Here is a 20,228-nt window from a genome sequence, read left to right as displayed (position 1 = left end):
AATTTAACGAAAAGGTTTCTTTTTTTTCCTGAAGAACTTGTCTGTAAAAACTGTCGGCTGCTCATGATTTTTATATAAGTTGGAAAACCATAATGAATGATAAAGATTATAAGAAATACTTGTCTATAGCTCAGCATGGCAATATAAACTAATTACCAGGATTCACTACGAGATGTAAAATGATGACCATTTCATTCACAAAAACCTGTTGAAGTACCAACAGCCTTTAAAAGAAAAATTAATATCACAAACAATGGAAAAAGTCCCCTACTTTTACAGATTGACTGGTATTCTGGTTTTATGTACTAGGTGTAATTTCTGGTTGGGAAACCATATGTAGTGTATGTTCCTGCTGTCATACCTCCTTTCCTCTAGCCTCTACTTCTTTGGTAGGTCATTAAATAAGCACTCCCATGTATAATTTTTAATGAAATATGTGTATATGTGCATGTAGTGTAGTGTGAGTGTATTAATATACTCACCTATAGCTGCTCTCTCTTCTAAGTGACGTCTCCGCTCTGCAGACAGTCTGGGTCACACTACTACTCTGTGTGACCCGGAAATGCCTTTTACAATGTAAGTCTATGGAGTGTCAGAATGAGGCACAATAGGCTTTCATTGTAAAAAGAGACTTCTGGCATAAAGTGAGCCGCCTAGTCGCAACTGCGGTGAGGTCACTCAGAAGCAGAACAGAACAGCACTGGACACCGGAGAGAGCGGTGGTAGGCGAGTATATTAATACACTCACACTAAAGATTTCATTGTGGCTGTAAACCCACGTTAACCCATGCTAGATGTTTGCATTTGGTTTTAGGACCACTGTGTATCTTATATGCAATATGTTTTTTTAGCCTAAAAACTCCGGTATTTCTTCTCCTTTTGCTAATTAATATACCTCTTGACGTTGTTCACATTTTGTGGCCAATGTGCAGTGTTTTGCTGCAAAGCACATTGGCCCCAACATGTAAACACAGCTTTAGGGTATTATGTAGTCCTTGTTTTACAAGGACTGACAAGGAAAATTATTGCATAAAAAATACTTACTAATACTTTAACTTTTCACCATTTTCAAGAGCTTTGCTCGCTGTCATGGGAACATTGACAGAAAATATAACAGCCTAGACTCCACTATATTTAGCTCACAGAAGTTTGCATACAGAAGATACATTTGTAGCAAACTCTGAAATATTTCCATTTGTAGAAAACACCAAAATATAATAGAAATGTGTGCACTTCTTAACAATGATTAGATTTTATATAAGAGTGGAAAAACCTTTTTAAATGGTTATCTTAGTTTGCCAACTCCTTTACCAATGCTTTATTAGGTATTATTGACACTCAGAAGGATCCACCTTTATAGGCCAGAACAGAGACACTGTAATGGCTGGCTATTCGTGTGGATGAAAACCACTGCAGGGAAAATTAGGATTTCCACAGGAATAACAAATAATAGTTTATAATTGGAGAAACCAGACCCATGTAAAAAGAAGGAATCACCTAATTTTGTATTTTTTTTTTTTTAAAAAGGAACTGGCTTCATGAAACAGCATTTAAATAGTAATCTGTGCTAGGGACTGTTTGATTCAGATAAAATTTCTAAACAGAGTTTATTACACCCCGGACAACACTTTGAATTCCCTAGGGTGTTGTCCCCCTAAAGTGTGCTTGCTGGGTATTATAGATGAACTTATTAAAAAATCTTCGACTATAGACTTTTTTTTTTAGATTTCGGTTTTTCTGTACTACAAAAATAATTAGAATGGCATGGAAATCCATGAACGTCCCCTGTATGCGTAAGGAAGTAGACAGGAGAAATACAGTTGACGTTGATGCCTAGCTGGGTAATTGCAAGCGAACACCGCCATCTGCGGGTCGAAGGCGAAAGTAAAGAAAGAATTACAGTAGTAGGAACCTAATAGTGGGAACCTATGTTACCACAGGAAAAGTTTTAAAGAGGACACCAACTCAGGGACAACTGTGTCGCAGATACTAATCATAAAAGGCCTGGCCAGGCTGAGAAGAGGCAGTTGGCACAAGAACCTGTACCACAACAGGTCATGTGGCTGCTAGGTGGGCTTACAACCAACATCGCCACAGAAGGTTCCAAGAGTGATCAGATGCCGGAGAAGGCTTGAGCTTTGAGGAAGATTCATTCCCCTAGCTAGTAGAAGATCCGTAAGCAGCACCAGTAAAACATCCATAAGCAGCGACAGTAGAAGTCCGTGACCAGATCCGAACCAAGCTCGCGAGACAACCTGGCTGTAGACCGTTCCTGTGGGCCGTTCCTTCCATTGCAGATGTTTGGTACAGAGTGTGGGCTGGGGCCGTGCTTCAGGGAATGGAGACGGCCAGTGCGACAAGCACACTATACACCCAGTGACTCACATATCAAGGACTTGAGGCCTAGCAGGACGTACCAGTGACCTCCGGTAGGGCCAGTGTAACGATCAGAGGTGTTTATAGGGATGACGACGAGGACGGCCCTAGTACTGAGAGTGACGCCTGTGAAGTTGAGACAGAAAGGCATTAACTGTCATTTAACTGCTAGATAACAAGAACTGTGTATGCAAGAGAACGTTGTATAGATATTGTATTAAGTCGTATTGCTGGGTCATAATATACTGTATTGACACTGTTACTGTTACCAGTAATCTAGTGCTTACTTATAAATAAATTTTCCTTTTTTGTTAGTTAAATAAATCGCGTTGGTTAAGTACCACTGTCTCCTCATTGTCTGCGCTGCTGCAACCTGCTTACATTTGCTCCATTGGCTGCAATTAGTCAATAAATATATTCCAGTATATAAAGTCCTCTATATGAATAGATGTGCTTATAAATTTGATAAGGTACGGGCATGGTGGTTAGCAATAGCAGACACTGCCCAAAAGGACTCCAAGCAGAGCCTTCCCTATACGGAGTATAAAATGTCGGCATAAGGTGATATTTAATGACATTTAGGGGGCGAGATGATGGGCATGGGGACTGGTATGATTGTGTGTATTCTTTAGTTGTTAATACATTATATGCAACTAGATTATATTGATCTAAAGTCAGACATTGAACTGGCTTCAGTGGACATTGATGATACTTATTGACTAATGGTTGCTCTTGTTAATATTTTCATTCTGTTTAAAAAATGGAAAATAAAGGCATTAAAAAAAATGGTAATCTGTAAAAAAGGTGGGGTTTTTTTTCATGCAATTTTTTTTGATAATGACAAAGGTGACATTTCATTTAATTGATGTGAGGATATCTATCCACATAAACATCAGAATACTTAGCAGGTAGAAAAACAACATTCAAGTAAAAGTCAACCTGACTTCAAGCGCTCACCTCTCCCGATACCTCCACACGGGACAGGGCCAGCTGTACTTCCTCTTCTGTCATGTCAAAGTCTTTCTCCCAGTCTTCACTGACATCTGTACTTGACCCTGCAAAAAGAAAATCCCAAATTACATCAACCATAGAACAATTAGGACAACTGAACAGACGGACTGGCAATTTCTAATCAATCAGCCCTGCACCATCATTGTTCGCATTTGTATGGTGCCAGTGACAATATATGGTAGGTGGCTAGTCAGAGAACCTCCCCTTGGCAGTGCTGGCACTTAAAGAGGTTTTCCAACCAACAAAGTACAAGTTAATCAATAGATCTTGGAATAAAAATAAGTTCCACAATTGGATGTGTTAAAAAAAAAAAAGCAAAAAAAAAAGTTTCTCTCCCGAGACAATCATAATTGTGCTCCTTCTATGTACTGTGTAATGTCTCTGTCTGACCATGTAGAAACATGGTCTCATCATACCACATCTCCTGGGCAGGGTGGGGGAATAAAAGAGTATACAGACAGGACAATATGGGATCACTGCTGCCGATTTCTGTGAGGTAAAACATTTGCGGCTTGTTTTTAAATGTTTTACGTCACAGAGAGAATTAACTGCGATCCCATGCTGTCTTGTCTGTATACTCTCATTTGCTTCCTCCCCAGCCCAGGAGATATGGAGTGATCAGATCATGTCCCTGCACAGTGAGACACAGACATTACCCATTTATAAGATTATCTCAGCACAGGAGCGTTTGTTTTTTTCTTTTAATACATCTAATTGTGGAAATTATTTTTATTACAAGAACTGTAATTTAAAATGTGCTTTGCTCAAAGAAAAAACCCTTGATCATAAGTCAGCACAGTCTTTCCAATGTGGCAAACATGCAGAGGTTGGGTCACCAGATTTTGCCCACCCACTCAATTCTACAGTGGTGGACAGGAATATGTATGCCAGGAAAAGGACTTTAGGTATTATTTTATTTGACTGGACAGTTCATTCAGTTAATAATTGGCACCAGCATAACACTAATCTTAAATGTATACAAAAACTTTGGCTGAACTTTTGGAAAAAGTTACATAAAAAAATTCCGGTAGGGCTTATACCTTTCTGGCCATTGTTAGAGGGTGTGGATTTCCCACTGTCACTGTTCAGCTCAAACACCCGAAGATCCGAAGGTGGTTCATCCTTACGAACTGCATTCTGTGTGTTTCCTTTGGCCGCTTGATCTTCAGAGTTTGGAGGAGATTGCTTATTTGGTTTGTCTTCTAGTAACTCTTCAATTACTGTAGATGGGCAGGCAGAGTCTTCATCTTGAGCTGTGGGACCATGGTAAGCTGGATTGTCAATCTGAGTGATAGGGGAGATGCTTTCACTGCTCTCTGAAGGACTTGTGATGCAGACAGTTTCTTTGCCATGATGTTCTGGCTCCTCAGAACTGGTTTCCACACTTAGAGTTGGAATTGCAGAAGGCAATATCCTTACATTTTTTTCATAGCTAGCTTTACGAGATGAGCCTGCTCCAACAAATTCTTCTGGGATAAAATCAAGAATATATTTAAGCTTTCATGTGCTTAAAGATAATATTCACAGTCAGTTTAACAATATCATCATGAAAAAGTTATTCCTATCCTGTGACGACATATGCCTTAATTTTACGAATTTTGGTGACAATACCTTTAAGACTCTTACCAATCATGACAATGAAGGGACACTAAGTGTGGCATTCCCTGAAGAATTTGCCCTGCACAGCGGGACTCCTTGCCCCTCAATTCCTAACACCACCTTAGTAATATAAAAAACAAGCCTGCAGACTGAGCATTTTAGCCTATTAAACAGTGTTTTCCTATCATTTTGGGGAATTAGGTATTCTAAAATGTTAATGGATACAGTGCCTACAAGTAGTATTCAACCCCCTGCAGATTTAGCTGGTTTGATAAGATGCAAATAAGTTTGAGCCTTCAAACTGCAAACGAGAGTAGGTTTTATGAACAGAAGCATAAATCTTACAAACCAAAAAGTTATGTTGCTCAGTTGAATTTTATTAAATTTTAAACATAAAAGTGTGGGTCAATTATTATACAACCCCTATGTTTAATATTTTGTTGAATAACCCTTGTTTGCAATTACAGCTAATAATCGTCTTTTACAAGACCTGATCAGGCCGGCACAGGTCTGTGGAGTTATCTTGGCCCACTCCTCCATGCAGATCTTCTCCAAGTTATCTAGGTTCTTTGGGTGTCTCATGTGGACTTTATTCTTGAGCTCCTTCCACAAGTTTTCAATTGGGTTAAGGTCAGGAGACTGACTAGGCCACTCCAACACCTTGACTTTTTCCCTATTGAACCAGGCCTTGGTTTTCTTGGCTGCGTGCTTTGGGTCGTTGTCTTGTTGGAAGATGAAATTACGACCCATCTTAAGATCCTTGATGGAGGAGCGGAGGTTCTTGGCCAAAATCTCCAGGTAGGCCGTGCTTTCCATCTTCCCATGGATGCGGACCAGATGGCCAGGCCCCTTGGCTGAGAAACAGCCCCACAGCATGATGCTGCCACCACCATGCTTGACTGTAGGGATGGTATTCTTGGGGTCGTATGCAGTGCCATCCAGTCTCCAAACGTCACGTGTGTGGTTGGCACCAAAGATCTCGATCTTGGTCTCATCAGACCATAGAACCTTGAACCAGTCTGTCTCAGAGTCCTCCAAGTGATCATGAGCAAACTGTAGACGAGCCTTGACATAACGCTTTGAAATTAAAGGTACCTTACGGGCTCGTCTGGAACGGAGACCATTGCGGTGGAGTACGTTACTTATGGTACTGAGTGAAACCAATGTCCCCACTGCCATGAGATCTTCCCGGAGCTCCTTCCTTGTTGTCCTTGGGTTAGCCTTGACTCTTCGGACAAGCCTGGCCTCGGCACGGGAGGACACTTTCAAAGGCTGTCCTGGCAGTGGAAGGCTAACAGTAGTTCCATAAGCCTTCCACTTACGGATGATGCTTCCAACAGTGGAGACAGGTAGGCCCAACTCCTTGGAAAGGGTTTTGTACCCCTTGCCAGCCTTGTGACCCTCCACGATCTTGTCTCTGATGGCCTTGGAATGCTCCTTTGTCTTTCCCATGTTGACCATGTCTGAGTGCTGTTCACAAGTTTGGGGAGGGTCTTAAATAGTCAGAAAAGGCTGGCAAAAGAGATCTTTAATCCACACATGTGAAGCTCATTATTCTTGGTGCCTGAACTACTTCTTAATACTTTAGGGGGACCAAACAAAATTCTTGTGGTTTGAGGGGTTGAATAATAAATGACACTCTGAATTAACTTTTAACGTTTTAAAAAAAAAATAAAAAAAATAACAAAAACAAAATTTGCTGCAGTGCATTTCCCACTTCCAGGCTGATCTATAGTACAAATGTCACAATGCCAAGTTAATTACGCATGTGTCAACCAGCTAAATCTGCAGGGGGTTGAATACTACTTGTAGGCACTGTATAGGATATCGTCATACTTTGCCTACCAATGATGGAACATACACAGCTAGTAATAACTGCCAAAGAACAAGGAGGCAAATGTCTAAGGATTGTAAGATTTAGAACATGGAAGAAACTGCCAACTCTTGGAGGCTAAAAAATTACCAGTCTTTAGAGAAAGCACTAGAGATACCGCTTTATTTTATAAATGTTTCTATCTTGGAATCCTTGCAGGTATTCACAATATCTAACCAATTCAATGCTCAGAAGGAAGAGCATTTACCATGAAACCAGAGCAGATTCAGCCATAGTTCAATGCAGCAGCTTTGTATGGTCTTAAAGATATACTGAGATCCTACAGAACTATAGAGAGGCATAGGTTTGAGATTACTGACCAGAAGATAAGAGGTTTGCAAGCAGAACAGTATATTTGTTAAGGCAAAGCCTTCCTAGCACATGTCAAAAGACTCTCACAAAATAAGTGAACAATTTTATGATGCCCATTAGGGTTTCCAATGCTAGGGTACAGTGTCCCCTATGAATGCCACATGGGCAGCTTCATTATTTAAAGGCGGACTGTTCTAAATCCACTTGGTCTCTACATGACACTAGCAAACTTCAAACAACCAAAACCCAGTATAAAAAAAATAGTAAATTCAATACATAATGTATCATATGTTGATCCTCCAACCAACTTTAGCTGAAGAAAATCTTTCAGAACTGTTTCTTTTAGTCTTATACTAGATACAACAACCCATTAGATAGTTTCACACATCATCTCAATTAAACCCAAAAATAAAAAAGGCGCCGTTGGGAGAATAAAAAAGAAACTTCTTTAAGCAAACAATATATGAGAGTTCATTCCATGGTACCTGTTAAGAAGCCAATCTGTTTGAAACAAGTCAAGATTGTAACATGACTCATGTGAGAGTTTTAATCCCTTAGGATAATATGTCACAATTTATTGTTGCTTTTTTAAATGAGTGGAATTTGTTAAAAAGTTTATTAATAAAATGTATGCAATTAAAGGGAATCTGTCACCTTTGGAGGTGACAGATTCCACTTTGGAGTTATCAGACGTCTACTATGGCCATACAGGGTATAGAAAAGTAAATCTATACATAACTGTATGGCCCATAGTAGAGGTCCGATTGCAGAGAAAAGCGTTTTAATCAATTCTATTTTGTACAGGCTTGGCGTCCTGGGGACGCCAAGAAATCCCCGCCTATGTGCTTAATTATCACATCCCCCCCCCTCCTCGGCACGTCACAGGGCCCTGTGACATGCACTGGTCTCCCTCACTTCCCGGCGCCTGTGCAATAGAACCCTGTGGCGCAGAGCACAGACAGACGGGGCCGGGATGAAGCAAAGCGCGCTCTATGTGAGCTGTGTTTTGCGCATGCCAGGGGAGTCAGGGAGCACAGTGCACGCCACAGGGCCTTGTGACATGCAGGGGAGGGGGGGAATATGATAATTAAGCATATAGGTGGGGATTTGGGGGAATAGTAAGCACATAGGCAGGGATTGCTTGGAGTCCCCCGGACGCCAATCCTGTACAAAATAGAATTGATTAAAGCTCTTCTCTGCAATCAGACCTCTACTATGGGCCATACAGGTACGTATAGATTTACTTTTCTATAACCTGTATGCCCATAGTAGAGGTCTGATATCTCCAAAGTGGAGACAGATTCCCTTTAAAAGGTGTTTTTACTTGTTTTTATAACTGGGTGCTGCTATTTTCATTTGAGGGTATGGCGCTATTCCTGAGCGACGTGCATCGCATACATTAGGGCTACAGAGGCAGTGTCTCCCCTTTCCAGTGGTAATCAGTTCTGACAAAGGTCCTAGTGTAGGACCAAAATGTTAATTATAAAGATTACCAAAATAAAAAAACTTTTCGTTCACTGCAATCCCTTTTGAGTGGCAAGTGTTTATCTACATTAACTGTGGTAAACTAGGCAGGCCATTTTATTGTAGACCAGTGCTGTCACCTATAATTGGCCCAGATCACAGTAATTGCAGATGAAAGCTAACAAAATCCGGGCACCAACGATCCGGTGGCGATTTCATCCTATCACGTGTACTCACCACTGGATGACGTACCTGCCGCAGCCCTGGTGCCCGGACCTGATAAATTCTCACCGATAATAACTCTGATCTGAGCGGTGCCGTTATGTCATTGCCACTGCTGCAGATTTGGCCTTTTTTTTTTGTTTCGGTGCTCACCTTATGGGATAAATATTTTTACAATTTATTACTTCAGGCAATTATGCAAGTGGCAATACCAATTACTGAAAACTAACTAAAACCTCGCAATTCCAACAGCCTTAAGAAGTGCTAGCCATCATGTTGAAGGCTTGGAATTGCCTGAATTATGTTTGACAGCTGCATCTAAGGATCTAAACTGATGCTATCTGAGCAGCTTCTCATTGCACCAGTTTGGGCTTGCTTACACGAGCATATTTTTGGTCCAAGTGCTGTCTGTGGAAAAAACAGACAGCACGTGGACCAATGTTATTCAATGAGGCAGTGCAGCAATTTTTTCAATAACAAAATCTGCTTGTGAAAAAAAAAAAAATAATAAAAAAAAAATTTCGCAGCATGCACTAGTTTCTTCAGTAAATCGGATGAGACTCCCCCGTTTAAGTCTATCGGTGAGCAGAAAAAAAAACAAAAAAACGGATACCATGTGAAGCATCAGATTTTTACACATACATTGCATTTCTGTAACATAGGAAACTGTAAATGGTTTTGTAAATGATTAATAACTGCTGGTGTGAAAAAACATATTGCATATGGACTGCAAGCTGATGACAAGTGAGAAATAAATAGTCTGAATTTTCTGGATGAATGATTTTTTTACCTCGTGTGAACCTGCCCTTACTGTCAGGTGACGGCTCTGAAACAGACCCAGCACCTATGGTGCATGGAGCAGACTCAGCTCCCGAGCCTGCTCCATGAAATGCATGGTCACTGTACATATATGGTGGTTGTTGCTAAGGGGTTAAATAAATGCTAAAATACTTTTGAAAGCTTTAATCTATCCCAATTTTAGCTACAATATAGGGATTCTGCTCACTTAAACATAACTGTTTTTTTTTTTAATGCATTGGTTTCAGTAACTAAACAAAAAAAGTCTCTTTGAATACATCGCCAACAAGTCATCCAAACCCATTTTGAGGTTCCTAAAGTAAACATGAGCAAGTAAGGGTCCATTTATACTGCATGATTATCCTAGGAACCCAAATCATCCGATTAACAAGTAAAACTCTTGTTCGTCTGGTGAAATGATCTGTTGCACTGCACATTGTTCTCATCAGCACATTGTCCTGTGTAAACTGTACCAGCAATTCTGTAAACACTCAGTCTATGCACACTGATCTGTTAAGGCCCCGTCACACTTAGCGACGCTGCAACGATCCCGACAACGATACGACCTGTCAGGGATCGTTGCTGTGTCGCTATGTGGTCGCTGGTGAGCTGTCAAACAAGCAGGCTCACCAACGATCAGGGGAGCAGTGACATCGTGGAAAGAATCTTTCCACGATGTCCTGCTCCGGTTACCAGCCTGCTGAACCAGGAGCAGGCTGGTAACCATGATAAACATCGGGTTACTAGGGGCACACGTGCCCCTAGTAACCCGTTGTTTATCATGGTTACCACTCTGCTACGGTGAGCGGGAGGTTACCGCTCACTTTAGCAGGCTCGTAACCATGATAAACAACGGGTTACTAGGTGCGCGTGTGCCCCTAGTAACCCGATGTTTATCATGGTTACCAGCCTGATCACTGCTCCCGCTGGTCACACACAGCGATGTGTGCTGACCAGCGGGAGGGCAACGACCAAAAAATGGTCCAGGACACTTTGCAGCGATCAGCGACCTCACAGCAGGGGCCTGATCGTTGCAAAGTGTCACACATAGCGACATCGCTGGTGAGGTCGCTGTTGCGTCACCAAAACCGTGACACAGCAGCGATCTCGCTATGTGAGACGGGGGCTTTACAGATGGTTCAGTGCGTATCATTAAATGCGGAATGTACAGATTGTTGGTCATTTAGTGACACTAGTCAGGTGGTGTAAACCCACCTTAAAACTCTCCAAGCACTATAAAGTAAGAGAAAAAAAAAAAGATGAGGAAAAAGTGAAATTGAGAAAACAGACACCTATTTCAACTTTAATTGAGTAAAAAGACCAACACGGAGGGTTTTCAATAAGTGAACCAAGAGGAAGCATCCAGCCATCTAAGCGGTTTAGATTTATAGAGAGAATAAAACTATTGATTAATAGTGTTGATAAGAAATGTGTTCACCTTCTTCCTCTTCCCATCTTGGATCTTCAAAATGAACACTCTGCTCTGCTCTCTGTTTCAGAGCATCTCTCCGAGCTTCTTCCTAAAAACATAAACCCATTGTCAAGTCTTTCTGTTACATACAAAGTGACACATGAAAGCGATACAGTGAGGAGATCCTTGCATATTACCACATCCACAAGACATAGTTGGTAAGCTAGTAGTGGAGTATAAATACAAATAAAGAATATCATGGGCTCATCAAATCTGAATGAAAACTATACAGATGTAGACTGTTCTCTGATGCGCAGTATTAGGGCTCATTGCAAACTGTTCCTCTTGTGATGACCTTGTCATTGTGAGGAAATGGAGTTGCCAGCTCCAAATAACTTAAAGGGAAGCTATCATCACAAAATGACATTGTTTAAATCAGGTTTTTGTGTTCGGGTATGTGCCCACAATCAGGTTATAGCAGTGCTTTGGAAGCAGCGTATTTTCGCTGCGTCTGATCACGCAGGTAAATCCCCATGTGTTCATTGAACACACGTGGAGTTACCGCACCCTATCCATTCTATTGGGGAAACTAGCGTCTCCTCAACAGAAATTGTAAACCCGTGCCGCCTGTGCATTTACGCGGCGTCACAGAAGCACAGTGGGCATGAGGTCTTTATAAATCCCATCCACTGTGCTTCTAATGTACAGGGTGGGCCATTTATATGGATACACCTAAATTAAATGGGAATGGTTGGTGATATCAACTTCCTGTTTGTGGCACATTAGTATATGGGAGGGGGGAAACTTTTCCAGATGGGTGGTGACCATGGCGGCCATTTTGAATCCAACTTTATTTTTTTCAATGGGAAGAGGGTCATATGAAATTCTCAATAAGTTTGTGTCACAAGAAAAACAATGGTGTGCTTGGTTTTAACGTAACTTTATTCTTTCATGAGTTTTTTACCAGTTTATGAGCACTTATAAAATGTGTTCAAAGTGCTGCCCATTGTGTTGGATTGTCAATGCAACCCTCTTCTCCCACTCTTGACACACTGATAGCAACACCGCAGAAGAAATGCTAGCACAGGCTTCCAGTATCCGTTGTTTCAGATGCCGCACATTTCGTATATTCACAGCATAGACAATTGCCTTCAGATGACCCCAAAGATAAAAGTCTAAGGGGGTTAGATTGGGAGACCTTGGTGGCCATTCAACTGGCCCACGATGACCAATCCACTTTCCAGGAAACTGTTCATGTAGGAACGCTCGGACCCGACACCCATAATGTAGTGGTGCACCATCTTGTTGGAAAAACTCAGGGAACGTGCCATCTTCAGTGCATAAAGAGGGCAAAACATCATCATGTAGCAATTTCAGATATCCAGTGGCATTGAGGCTTCCATTGATGAAGAATGGCCCCACTATCTTTGTACCCCATATACCACACCATACCATCAAGATATGAGATGTGCAGCATCTGAAACAATGGATACTGGAAGCCTGTGCTAGCATTTCTTCTGCGGTGTTGCTACCAGTGTGTCAAGAGTGGGAGAAGAGGGTTGCATTGACAATCCAACACAATGGTCAGCACTTTGAACACATTTTATAAGTGGTCATGAACTTGTAAAAACCTCATGAAAGAATAAAGTTACGTTAAAACCAAGCACACCATTGTTTTTCTTATGAAACTATCAATAAGTTTGATGTGTCACATAACCCTCTACCATTGAAAAAAATAAAGTTGGATCCAAAATGGCCGACTTCAAAATGGCCACCATGGTCACCGCCCATCTGGAAAAGTTTTCCCCCTCCCATATACTAATGTGCCACAAACAGGAAGTTGATATCACCAACCATTTCCATTTAATTTAGTTGTATTCATATAAATGGCCCACCCTGTAGAACCCAGCGTTTTGGACGCACCGCAGGTGAGCTGCTTCCAAAACGCTGCTATTACTGATCGTGGACACGCAGCCTTACAAGTATTTTTACATTTTTTTGTAACCAGGGATTTTTTTTTTTTTTTTTCAGATCACAATTTTTATTAAAAAACAAAGAGTAATCTTGCAATTTTTACAGTGGCCAAAGGAGCTTTTTTTTAGACTCATACATTCTGTCCTTTTAGGAAAAGGTTTCTTATCAGAGGTAGGTTTACAATGACAGGTAACAGCTATGGAGAGCTGATAACACAGGATCCACCTATCATAATAGGCAATGACACAGCTGACCCTGTTCCCCTTCCTTGCCAATGATCTTTGCTCACCCTCATTAGGCACCAATACAAAAGATAGGGCAGGGTCTGGCTATTGTGGCTACGCACAGGTGTTATTTCGGAAAATATAAAAACTTGTGGCTCTTGGAAGAAGAGGAAAAAAATGAAAACTCGCCCGGGAGTGAAGGGGTTAAAGCAGGCTATCAATATTAGATTGTGGAGCTCCAATAATAAGCACCTCCACCAATCAGCTGTTTTGGATGTAAAGGCTGAAGGGAGCTGCACTGTGCAGCTGTGTTTAATGTGTAGTGGACACTGCCGAGTACTGCACTGCAGCTCCTATTCAAGAGAATAGGGCTCGTCTATAGCACCCGGCCAGCTACATATTGAACGGAGCTGCACAGTCCCATTCAAACGTTACATCTGACTGCCACCAAACCTAAATGCCATACAATTGGTGGGGGTGCAGGTTAAGGGTTGACCAGAACCCTGGTCACACCACAATTTTTTTTTTTAAAAGAAGAAAAGAGTCCAGAGGGACTTTGGCTTACCTGGAGTCCCAAGTATCTAATTATACAAGCGCTTTAATATTATCATGTAGTGCGTCTTCAACAGGATTGACAGCTATGACCTCTACAGTATGATGGTGTCTCTATATTCATTATCTCTAGTCAACACAGGTGGTTATGCTTATTTGACAATCTATAAACATTTGTTGTTGTTTTTTGTATTAATTTTTTTTTTTACTAAAAGGTCTAAGGGGCAGCGTTTCTCCTTATGGAGAGTGACATACCAGCTCTGGCAGGTCAAGGTAATGAGGCTTATTCGCCATGCAATGCTCCTCTGGAAATTTAATATGCAAATTGCCTCTTCAGAGAAAAAGAGGACTTGTACTCTATTCATATGGCAAATCTTGGGATGTTCATTGCTTCTGTAGGTTTTCTATATATGCTGCCACCTACTGTATTGTACTAGGCAGCTTCTGCGACATCTATTATGCATGTGAAAACGCGCGAAAAACGAGTGTCAAATTTCGCACTCGTTTTTCCGGGCAAGGAGATGCAGAAATGAAGCGGAAATTTTCTGCTTCATTTCTGCATCGTGGGCACATAGCCTTAGAAGGACTCAGTAAGTCAGTTTTTAATCACGTGATGTCATAGACCTAATGGAAAATAGAAGAATTAACTGGGTAGAAAGGCAAAATGAGCAATTGTAAGTAAACCGTGCCATATAACATAATGATTGCAATATATTAAGAGGAGAACAATTTTGATGGGAAGAGTGCTTCTTTAACAGTTATGTTGTATGGTGGAAGATTAATAACTTATTTGTGAGGTTTTCCTATGACACTTGATTAATTTCTAGTGATGAGCGCGCATGCTCGTTACTCGAGATTTACGAGCATGCTCAGGTGTTTTCAGAGTATCTTCTGCGTGTTCGAATGTTATGTTTGAGTCACTCCGTGTGCATGATTTGCGACTGTTTGACAGCTTTAATACATGTGAGGAATGCCTGTTTTTGCAGCATTCTTCACATGTATTAAAGCTGTCAAGCAGTCTCAAATCATGCACACCGAGTGACTAACATAACATTCAAGCACGCCACAAATACTCAGCGAGCACCCGAGCATGGTCGCCAAAAGGGTTAACAGAACACGCTCGCTCATCACTATTGATTACCAATCATATGTATTAATTAGTAATAACATGATTTGTAAATGCTCCTATTCGTATTGTATCATAATCTGCATTCACTTCTGCTGGATGTTTATTTTATTTTTTCCTTGTAATCATGCGATTGTGGTTTCTTGGCTGTGAGGACGCCTCGCATTCCTTTAGATCCTGCTATATAGTTCAGTTATCTTCAGTCAGCTAACAAAGGATGCCTGGTGAAGGGGACTCCACAGCCATTATTAACCAACATACGCTTGTACAGTAGTGCTGGATGGACGCTGATGTATGCGCAACATGGAGAAACATGGCTGCAATCTTATGCTAATGCAACGGTCACCTGCTATCACATTAAAAAGAAAATCTGTCATTCAATGGGGGGGCATGGCCATGCTTAGGTACTGAGTAGACGCGTTTGAGCAGAGCTCCCGTTATCCTGGATAGATATCCTGCTTTAAAACCCATTTTCCCTGTCACTAGCTGCACTATACAGGTGGAGGAGGGGGAAGAGTAGTTAGTGGTGCTGTGAGACACTTTGATGCTTGAGGACCTCAGCGCTGTTGTCGGGTGGACTTCGGCTCTTGGCACGCTGAGAAGTGAGGGCAGCCATGTTAGGTGCGCTTCCCCAGCATTGTGAAGGTACAACAGACGGCATGATGACGACAAGGCAAGACTTACTCCCATAGGAGTACCATAGGTCCCTGCTGATGAAAAGCTCACTGCCTGAGTGCGGGGTTGATTTATGTGCAGTCTCCGGGAACGCCGCACTAGGAAATTCCCTGTGTCCTAAAGCCTCCAGTACTTAGATCCTGCAGTTGGAGCTCGTGCATATAAGGAGCTTCAGCTCAGGGGAAGAAGTCACTGGCTATCTGAGTGACTGTGTCTAAGGCTGAAATGCTGCTATGAACCGCAGCCAAAGGATGGGCTTGGAAGATGGAGAATTGCAGGCTGTGTCCCAAGATGGCACCTGTGCGTCTTGCGGGTAGAGGCAAATAGATGTCTCTGGGGACATAGCAGCAAGGATGGGAAAATGTGCCCATAATGCTCACCCTGGAGTTTCTGGGTAACAGGAGTTAGGGGCACATCTGCAAGGGCCACAGAATACATCCAACAGAATCTTGATACACGGCCTTAGCACTGGAAAAAGTAGAGAATGATGGTCCCCCTGATCTGGTCCAGTCTTCTCAGGAACCTCCAGTGGCAGGATATTCTCTTAAGGGAAAGGAATACAATCCTGGTGCAGTATTGCTGGAGGAATCCCCCTCCCTGTTGTAGGTCTCTAATGCAGTAATCAAAAGCAATTCCACACTTGATATGCTGATGGGTCAGGTTGGTCACATCCAGGAATCCATCTTCATAATCAGACACAATATCCAAAAGGATACAGCAGTCCAGGGCAGAGTCAGCAAGCTGGAGGATCCTCTTCCCCCACCATTCTTAAGGACATTCAAAGTCATTTCCAGGCTGTGGCGGGACTACTTCCTAAGGTCAACGACTTGGAAAATAGCCAAAAGACGCAATATTATTAAGCTGGTTGGGGTACCGGAGAAAGTAGAGGGGAATGACCCTGACAGTTTGTTTGAGAAATGGCTGCTGGACACTTTTGGAACAAGAGACCCTCGCTCCTTTGTTTCCGGTGGAGAGGGCATACAGTGTCCCCACAAGACCACGACCAGTGGGTAGACCTTCTAGGCTTATTCTGATTAAAATCCTCCATTTTAAGGATTGAAACATTATTCTGAGGAAGGCATGAGGTAAGCAAGATATTACTCTTGGTGGGCAAAAGATTTTTCTTTCAAGATTTTTCGGTGGAAGTTCAACGAAAGAGGGCCATTTTCCTAGATATCAAAAGAAGAATGCGTGCACTGGGCCTGCAATATTCCATGATCTATCCTGCAAAGTTGAGTGTGGTTGCTCTGGGATCTACTACATTTTTTGAGAATCCGAAGGATACCTTCAAATGGATGGAAACTCAATCATCAGATCTGCCAGGAAATGAGGGCCGGAAGGTCTTAAATCATTGACGCTATATAAAATAAGCACTGCGCCTCTGGGCCTAAAAGTTTAAGATGTTGTATGTGAGGTCCTGGTTCCGTCACTTTTGAATGTGGACTCTTGGCACAGTCTTGTGGAGAGGAGGAGGGGGAGGGTTTCAATAATTGACTAAGCTCTGTATTAGATTCAAGTTGTTTTATAGTGTGTTATATTTTTGGTTACAATCAGCATGGGAGCATATTGGATGGCTTGGTGTTTTTGAGCCCCAGCCCTTAAGGGTAAGGGCAAGTTCATGTCATCTGGGGGGGGAGGGGAGGTTCTCCTCTTGGTGTGCAAATGTAAGGATTTCTGGTTAATTTTAAGCTTGCCTGTTCTGTTTTATGATGTTATGTTGACAATATGGGCTAATATCTTTCCTCCTACTACATGGGCTTAACAGTTAAGTGTCTCATGGAACATTCGCGGTATGAGAGACAGCTCTAAAACACATGTAATTTTTAACATATTAGAAAATCTAATGTGGCGATTGTTGGATTGCAAGATACGCATATGACAAATGAGTCCATTAGCACGCTACATAGATCTTGGCTGAGAATTGTCATCTCCTCAGTTATTCATCCTGACCAGGTTGGGCTCATGTCCTCAAAATCACCAGCCATTAATTTAAATATGGTTTTCCTAAATTTGCAAGTGATGCAGGTTGACCCGAGAAATAAGTCAATTGTCTCCCTAGAAGGGGTGAAGGTATTTGACAGTGTGGAGTGGAGCTATATGTGGGTGGTAATAAAGGATATGGGGTTTGGTCGCAACTTTATAAAATGGATTATGCTACTATACAAGTCCACTGATGGCTAGAGTAAATGCTAATGGGGAGATATCTGATGGATTTGAGCTTTTTATGGGTACAGGAAATGGCTGCCCCTTATCGCCCTTACTCTTTGCTCTTGCAATTGAACCATTAGCATGCATCATTAAAAGACACATCGGGATAGTTACATAGTTTATAAGGCCGAAAAAAGACAAGCGTCCATCCAGTTCAGCCTATTACTTGTGCACTGCAGCTATTCCGCAGCGTTGATCCAGGGGAAGGCAAAAAAAACCTGTGCGGTATAGGCCAATTTACATCATTGAGGAAAAATTCACTTCCCGACTCCAATCTGGCAGTCAGATTAAATCCCTGGATTAATTAACTATCACTAAGCATAAGATGTAATTTTATTGTTCTCAAGAAAGGCGTCCAGGCCTCTCTTGAACTCATTAAGTGAGTTGGACATCACCACTTCCTCTCCCAGAGAGTTCCAGAGTCTCACGGCTCTGACCGTAAAGAATCCCCTTCTATGCTGGTGCAGGAACCTCCTTTCCTCCAGATGCATAGTGTGCCCCCTCGTCTTTGTCACCATCCTTGGTATAAACAGGTCATGGGAGAGATCCCTGTACTGCCCCCTGATGTATTTATACATGTTTATGAGGTCTCCCCTAAGCCTTCTCTTTTCCAACGTAAATAGGCCTAATTTTGACAACCTCTCTGGGTATTCTAGTCCCTCCATTCCCTTTATTACCTTAGTTGCCCTCCTTTGTACCCTCTCTAGCTCAAATATGTCTTTCCTGAGCACCGGAGCCCAGAACTGTGCACAATATTCTAAGTGCGGCCTTACCAGGGCTTTATACAGAGGAAGAACAATGTTCTCATCATATGCCCCTATTCCTCTTCTGATGCATGCAATGACTATTTGCCTTCGCAGATGCTGCCTGACACTGGGCACTCCAATTTAATTTGCTGTTAACCAAGACGCCCAGGTCCTTCTCCATGTCAGATTTCCCCAAAGGTTTCCCATTTAATATGTATGGGTGACTGCTGTTTTTCTTTCCCATGTGCATGACCTTACATTTAACGGCATTGAACCCCATTTGCCATTTTTTGGCCCAACTCCCCAATTTATCTAAATCCTCCTGTAGCTGTGCCCTATCCTCATCTGTATTAACTACTTTACAAAGTTTAGTATCATCTGCAAATATTGCCATTTTACTATGCAACCCTTCCACTAGATCATTAATAAATATATTAAATAATATAGGGCCCAAGACAGACCCTTGAGGCACCCCGCTAGTAACCCTGACACACCCTGAGCTTACTCCATTGATAACCACCCTCTGCTTTCTATCACTCAGCCAGCTATTTACCCACTTGCACACATTATCCCCCAGACCAAGCATTCTCATTTTATATACCAACCTTTTGTGTGGCACGGTATCAAACGCTTTGGAGAAGGGATCATAGAATAATAGAATGTTAGCGTTTGAAGGGACCTCCAGAGTCATAGTGTTCAACCCCCTGCTCAATGCAGGATTCACTAGACCATCTCAGACAGATGTCTGTCCAGCCTCTGTTTGAAGACCTCCATTGAAGGAGACCTCACCACCTCTCGTGGCAGCCTGTTCCACTCATTGATCACCCTTATGGTCAAAAAGTTTTCTGTAATATCTAATCTGTATCTTCTCCCTTTCAATTTCATTCCATTACTTCTCGTGTTTCCATATGCAAATGAGAATAAGGATGATCCCTCTACACTGACATTCCCAGATCCTTTAACTGTTCCTCGTAGGACATAGTTTGCAGTCCTCTCACCATCCTGGTAGCCCTTCTCTGAACTTGCTCCAGTTTTTCAAAGTAATTTTTAAACTGGACACAGTAATCCAAATGAGGTCTGACCAATGAGGAGTAGAGGGGGATAATTATTTCACGCGATTTAGGCTCTATGCTTCTCTTAATACATCCCAGAACTGCGTTTGCCTTTTTTGCTGCTGCATCACACTGTTGTCTCGTGCAGTCTGTGATATATTACGTAGTATACCCAAGTCTTTTTCACATGTGCTGCTGCTTAGTTTTATTCCACCCATTCTGTAGATGTCATTTTCGTTTTTCTTGCCCAGATGTAGAATCTTGCATTTCTCCCTGTTAAATACTATTCTATTAGTTGCTTTGTTCCTATACTTAAATCTCACAGAGGAATTTAAGTATAGGAATAAAGAGCAAAGGATTGCCTTATACGCAGATGACTTCTTATTATTTGTTAATAATTTGAACATTTGGAACCTTTTCAGGCCTGATTATAAATTGGTCAAAATCTGCTCTGCTTCCTTTAGATACTATGGACACTTCTTTGTCAGATGGTTTGTTAAATATTCATGTGTTACAGAAATTTAAGTACCTGGGTAATTACATTACCAGAAAGCCATATGATTATATCCCTTTAAATCTCAGCCCTCTGGTAACCAAAAGAACGA

At 41.8% G+C, this 20,228-nt stretch overlaps 1 protein-coding gene across 4 annotated transcripts in view; it reads right to left on the bottom strand.

The window, feature by feature from the left end:
- The window catches only part of BSDC1 (BSD domain containing 1), a 59,881-nt gene that overhangs the window by 1,793 nt on the left and 37,860 nt on the right, over positions 1-20,228 (bottom strand). For 2 of the 4 annotated variants that reach the window (XM_073665680.1, XM_073665684.1), the window contains exons 8-11: positions 11,094-11,175; positions 4,428-4,856; positions 3,334-3,431; positions 2,443-2,502 (exon numbers count right to left, since the gene is read on the bottom strand). In XM_073665680.1, the coding sequence (XP_073521781.1) occupies positions 2,458-2,502; positions 3,334-3,431; positions 4,428-4,856; positions 11,094-11,175 (654 nt within the window). In that variant the 3' untranslated portion in view covers positions 2,443-2,457. Of the gene's footprint in view, positions 1-2,442; positions 2,503-3,333; positions 3,432-4,427; positions 4,857-11,093; positions 11,176-20,228 lie in introns of those variants that run through there. The other 2 variants (XM_073665682.1, XM_073665683.1) reach the window with 2 other exon arrangements.

This window comes from Phyllobates terribilis, unplaced genomic scaffold (genome assembly GCF_046119375.1).
Source record: "Phyllobates terribilis strain yellow unplaced genomic scaffold, ASM4611937v1 Scaffold_2__4_contigs__length_985480577, whole genome shotgun sequence".
Lineage (NCBI taxonomy): Eukaryota > Metazoa > Chordata > Amphibia > Anura > Dendrobatidae > Phyllobates > Phyllobates terribilis.
Note: the sequence above shows the minus strand (reverse complement) of the source record. Positions and strands in the feature narration are given on the sequence as shown.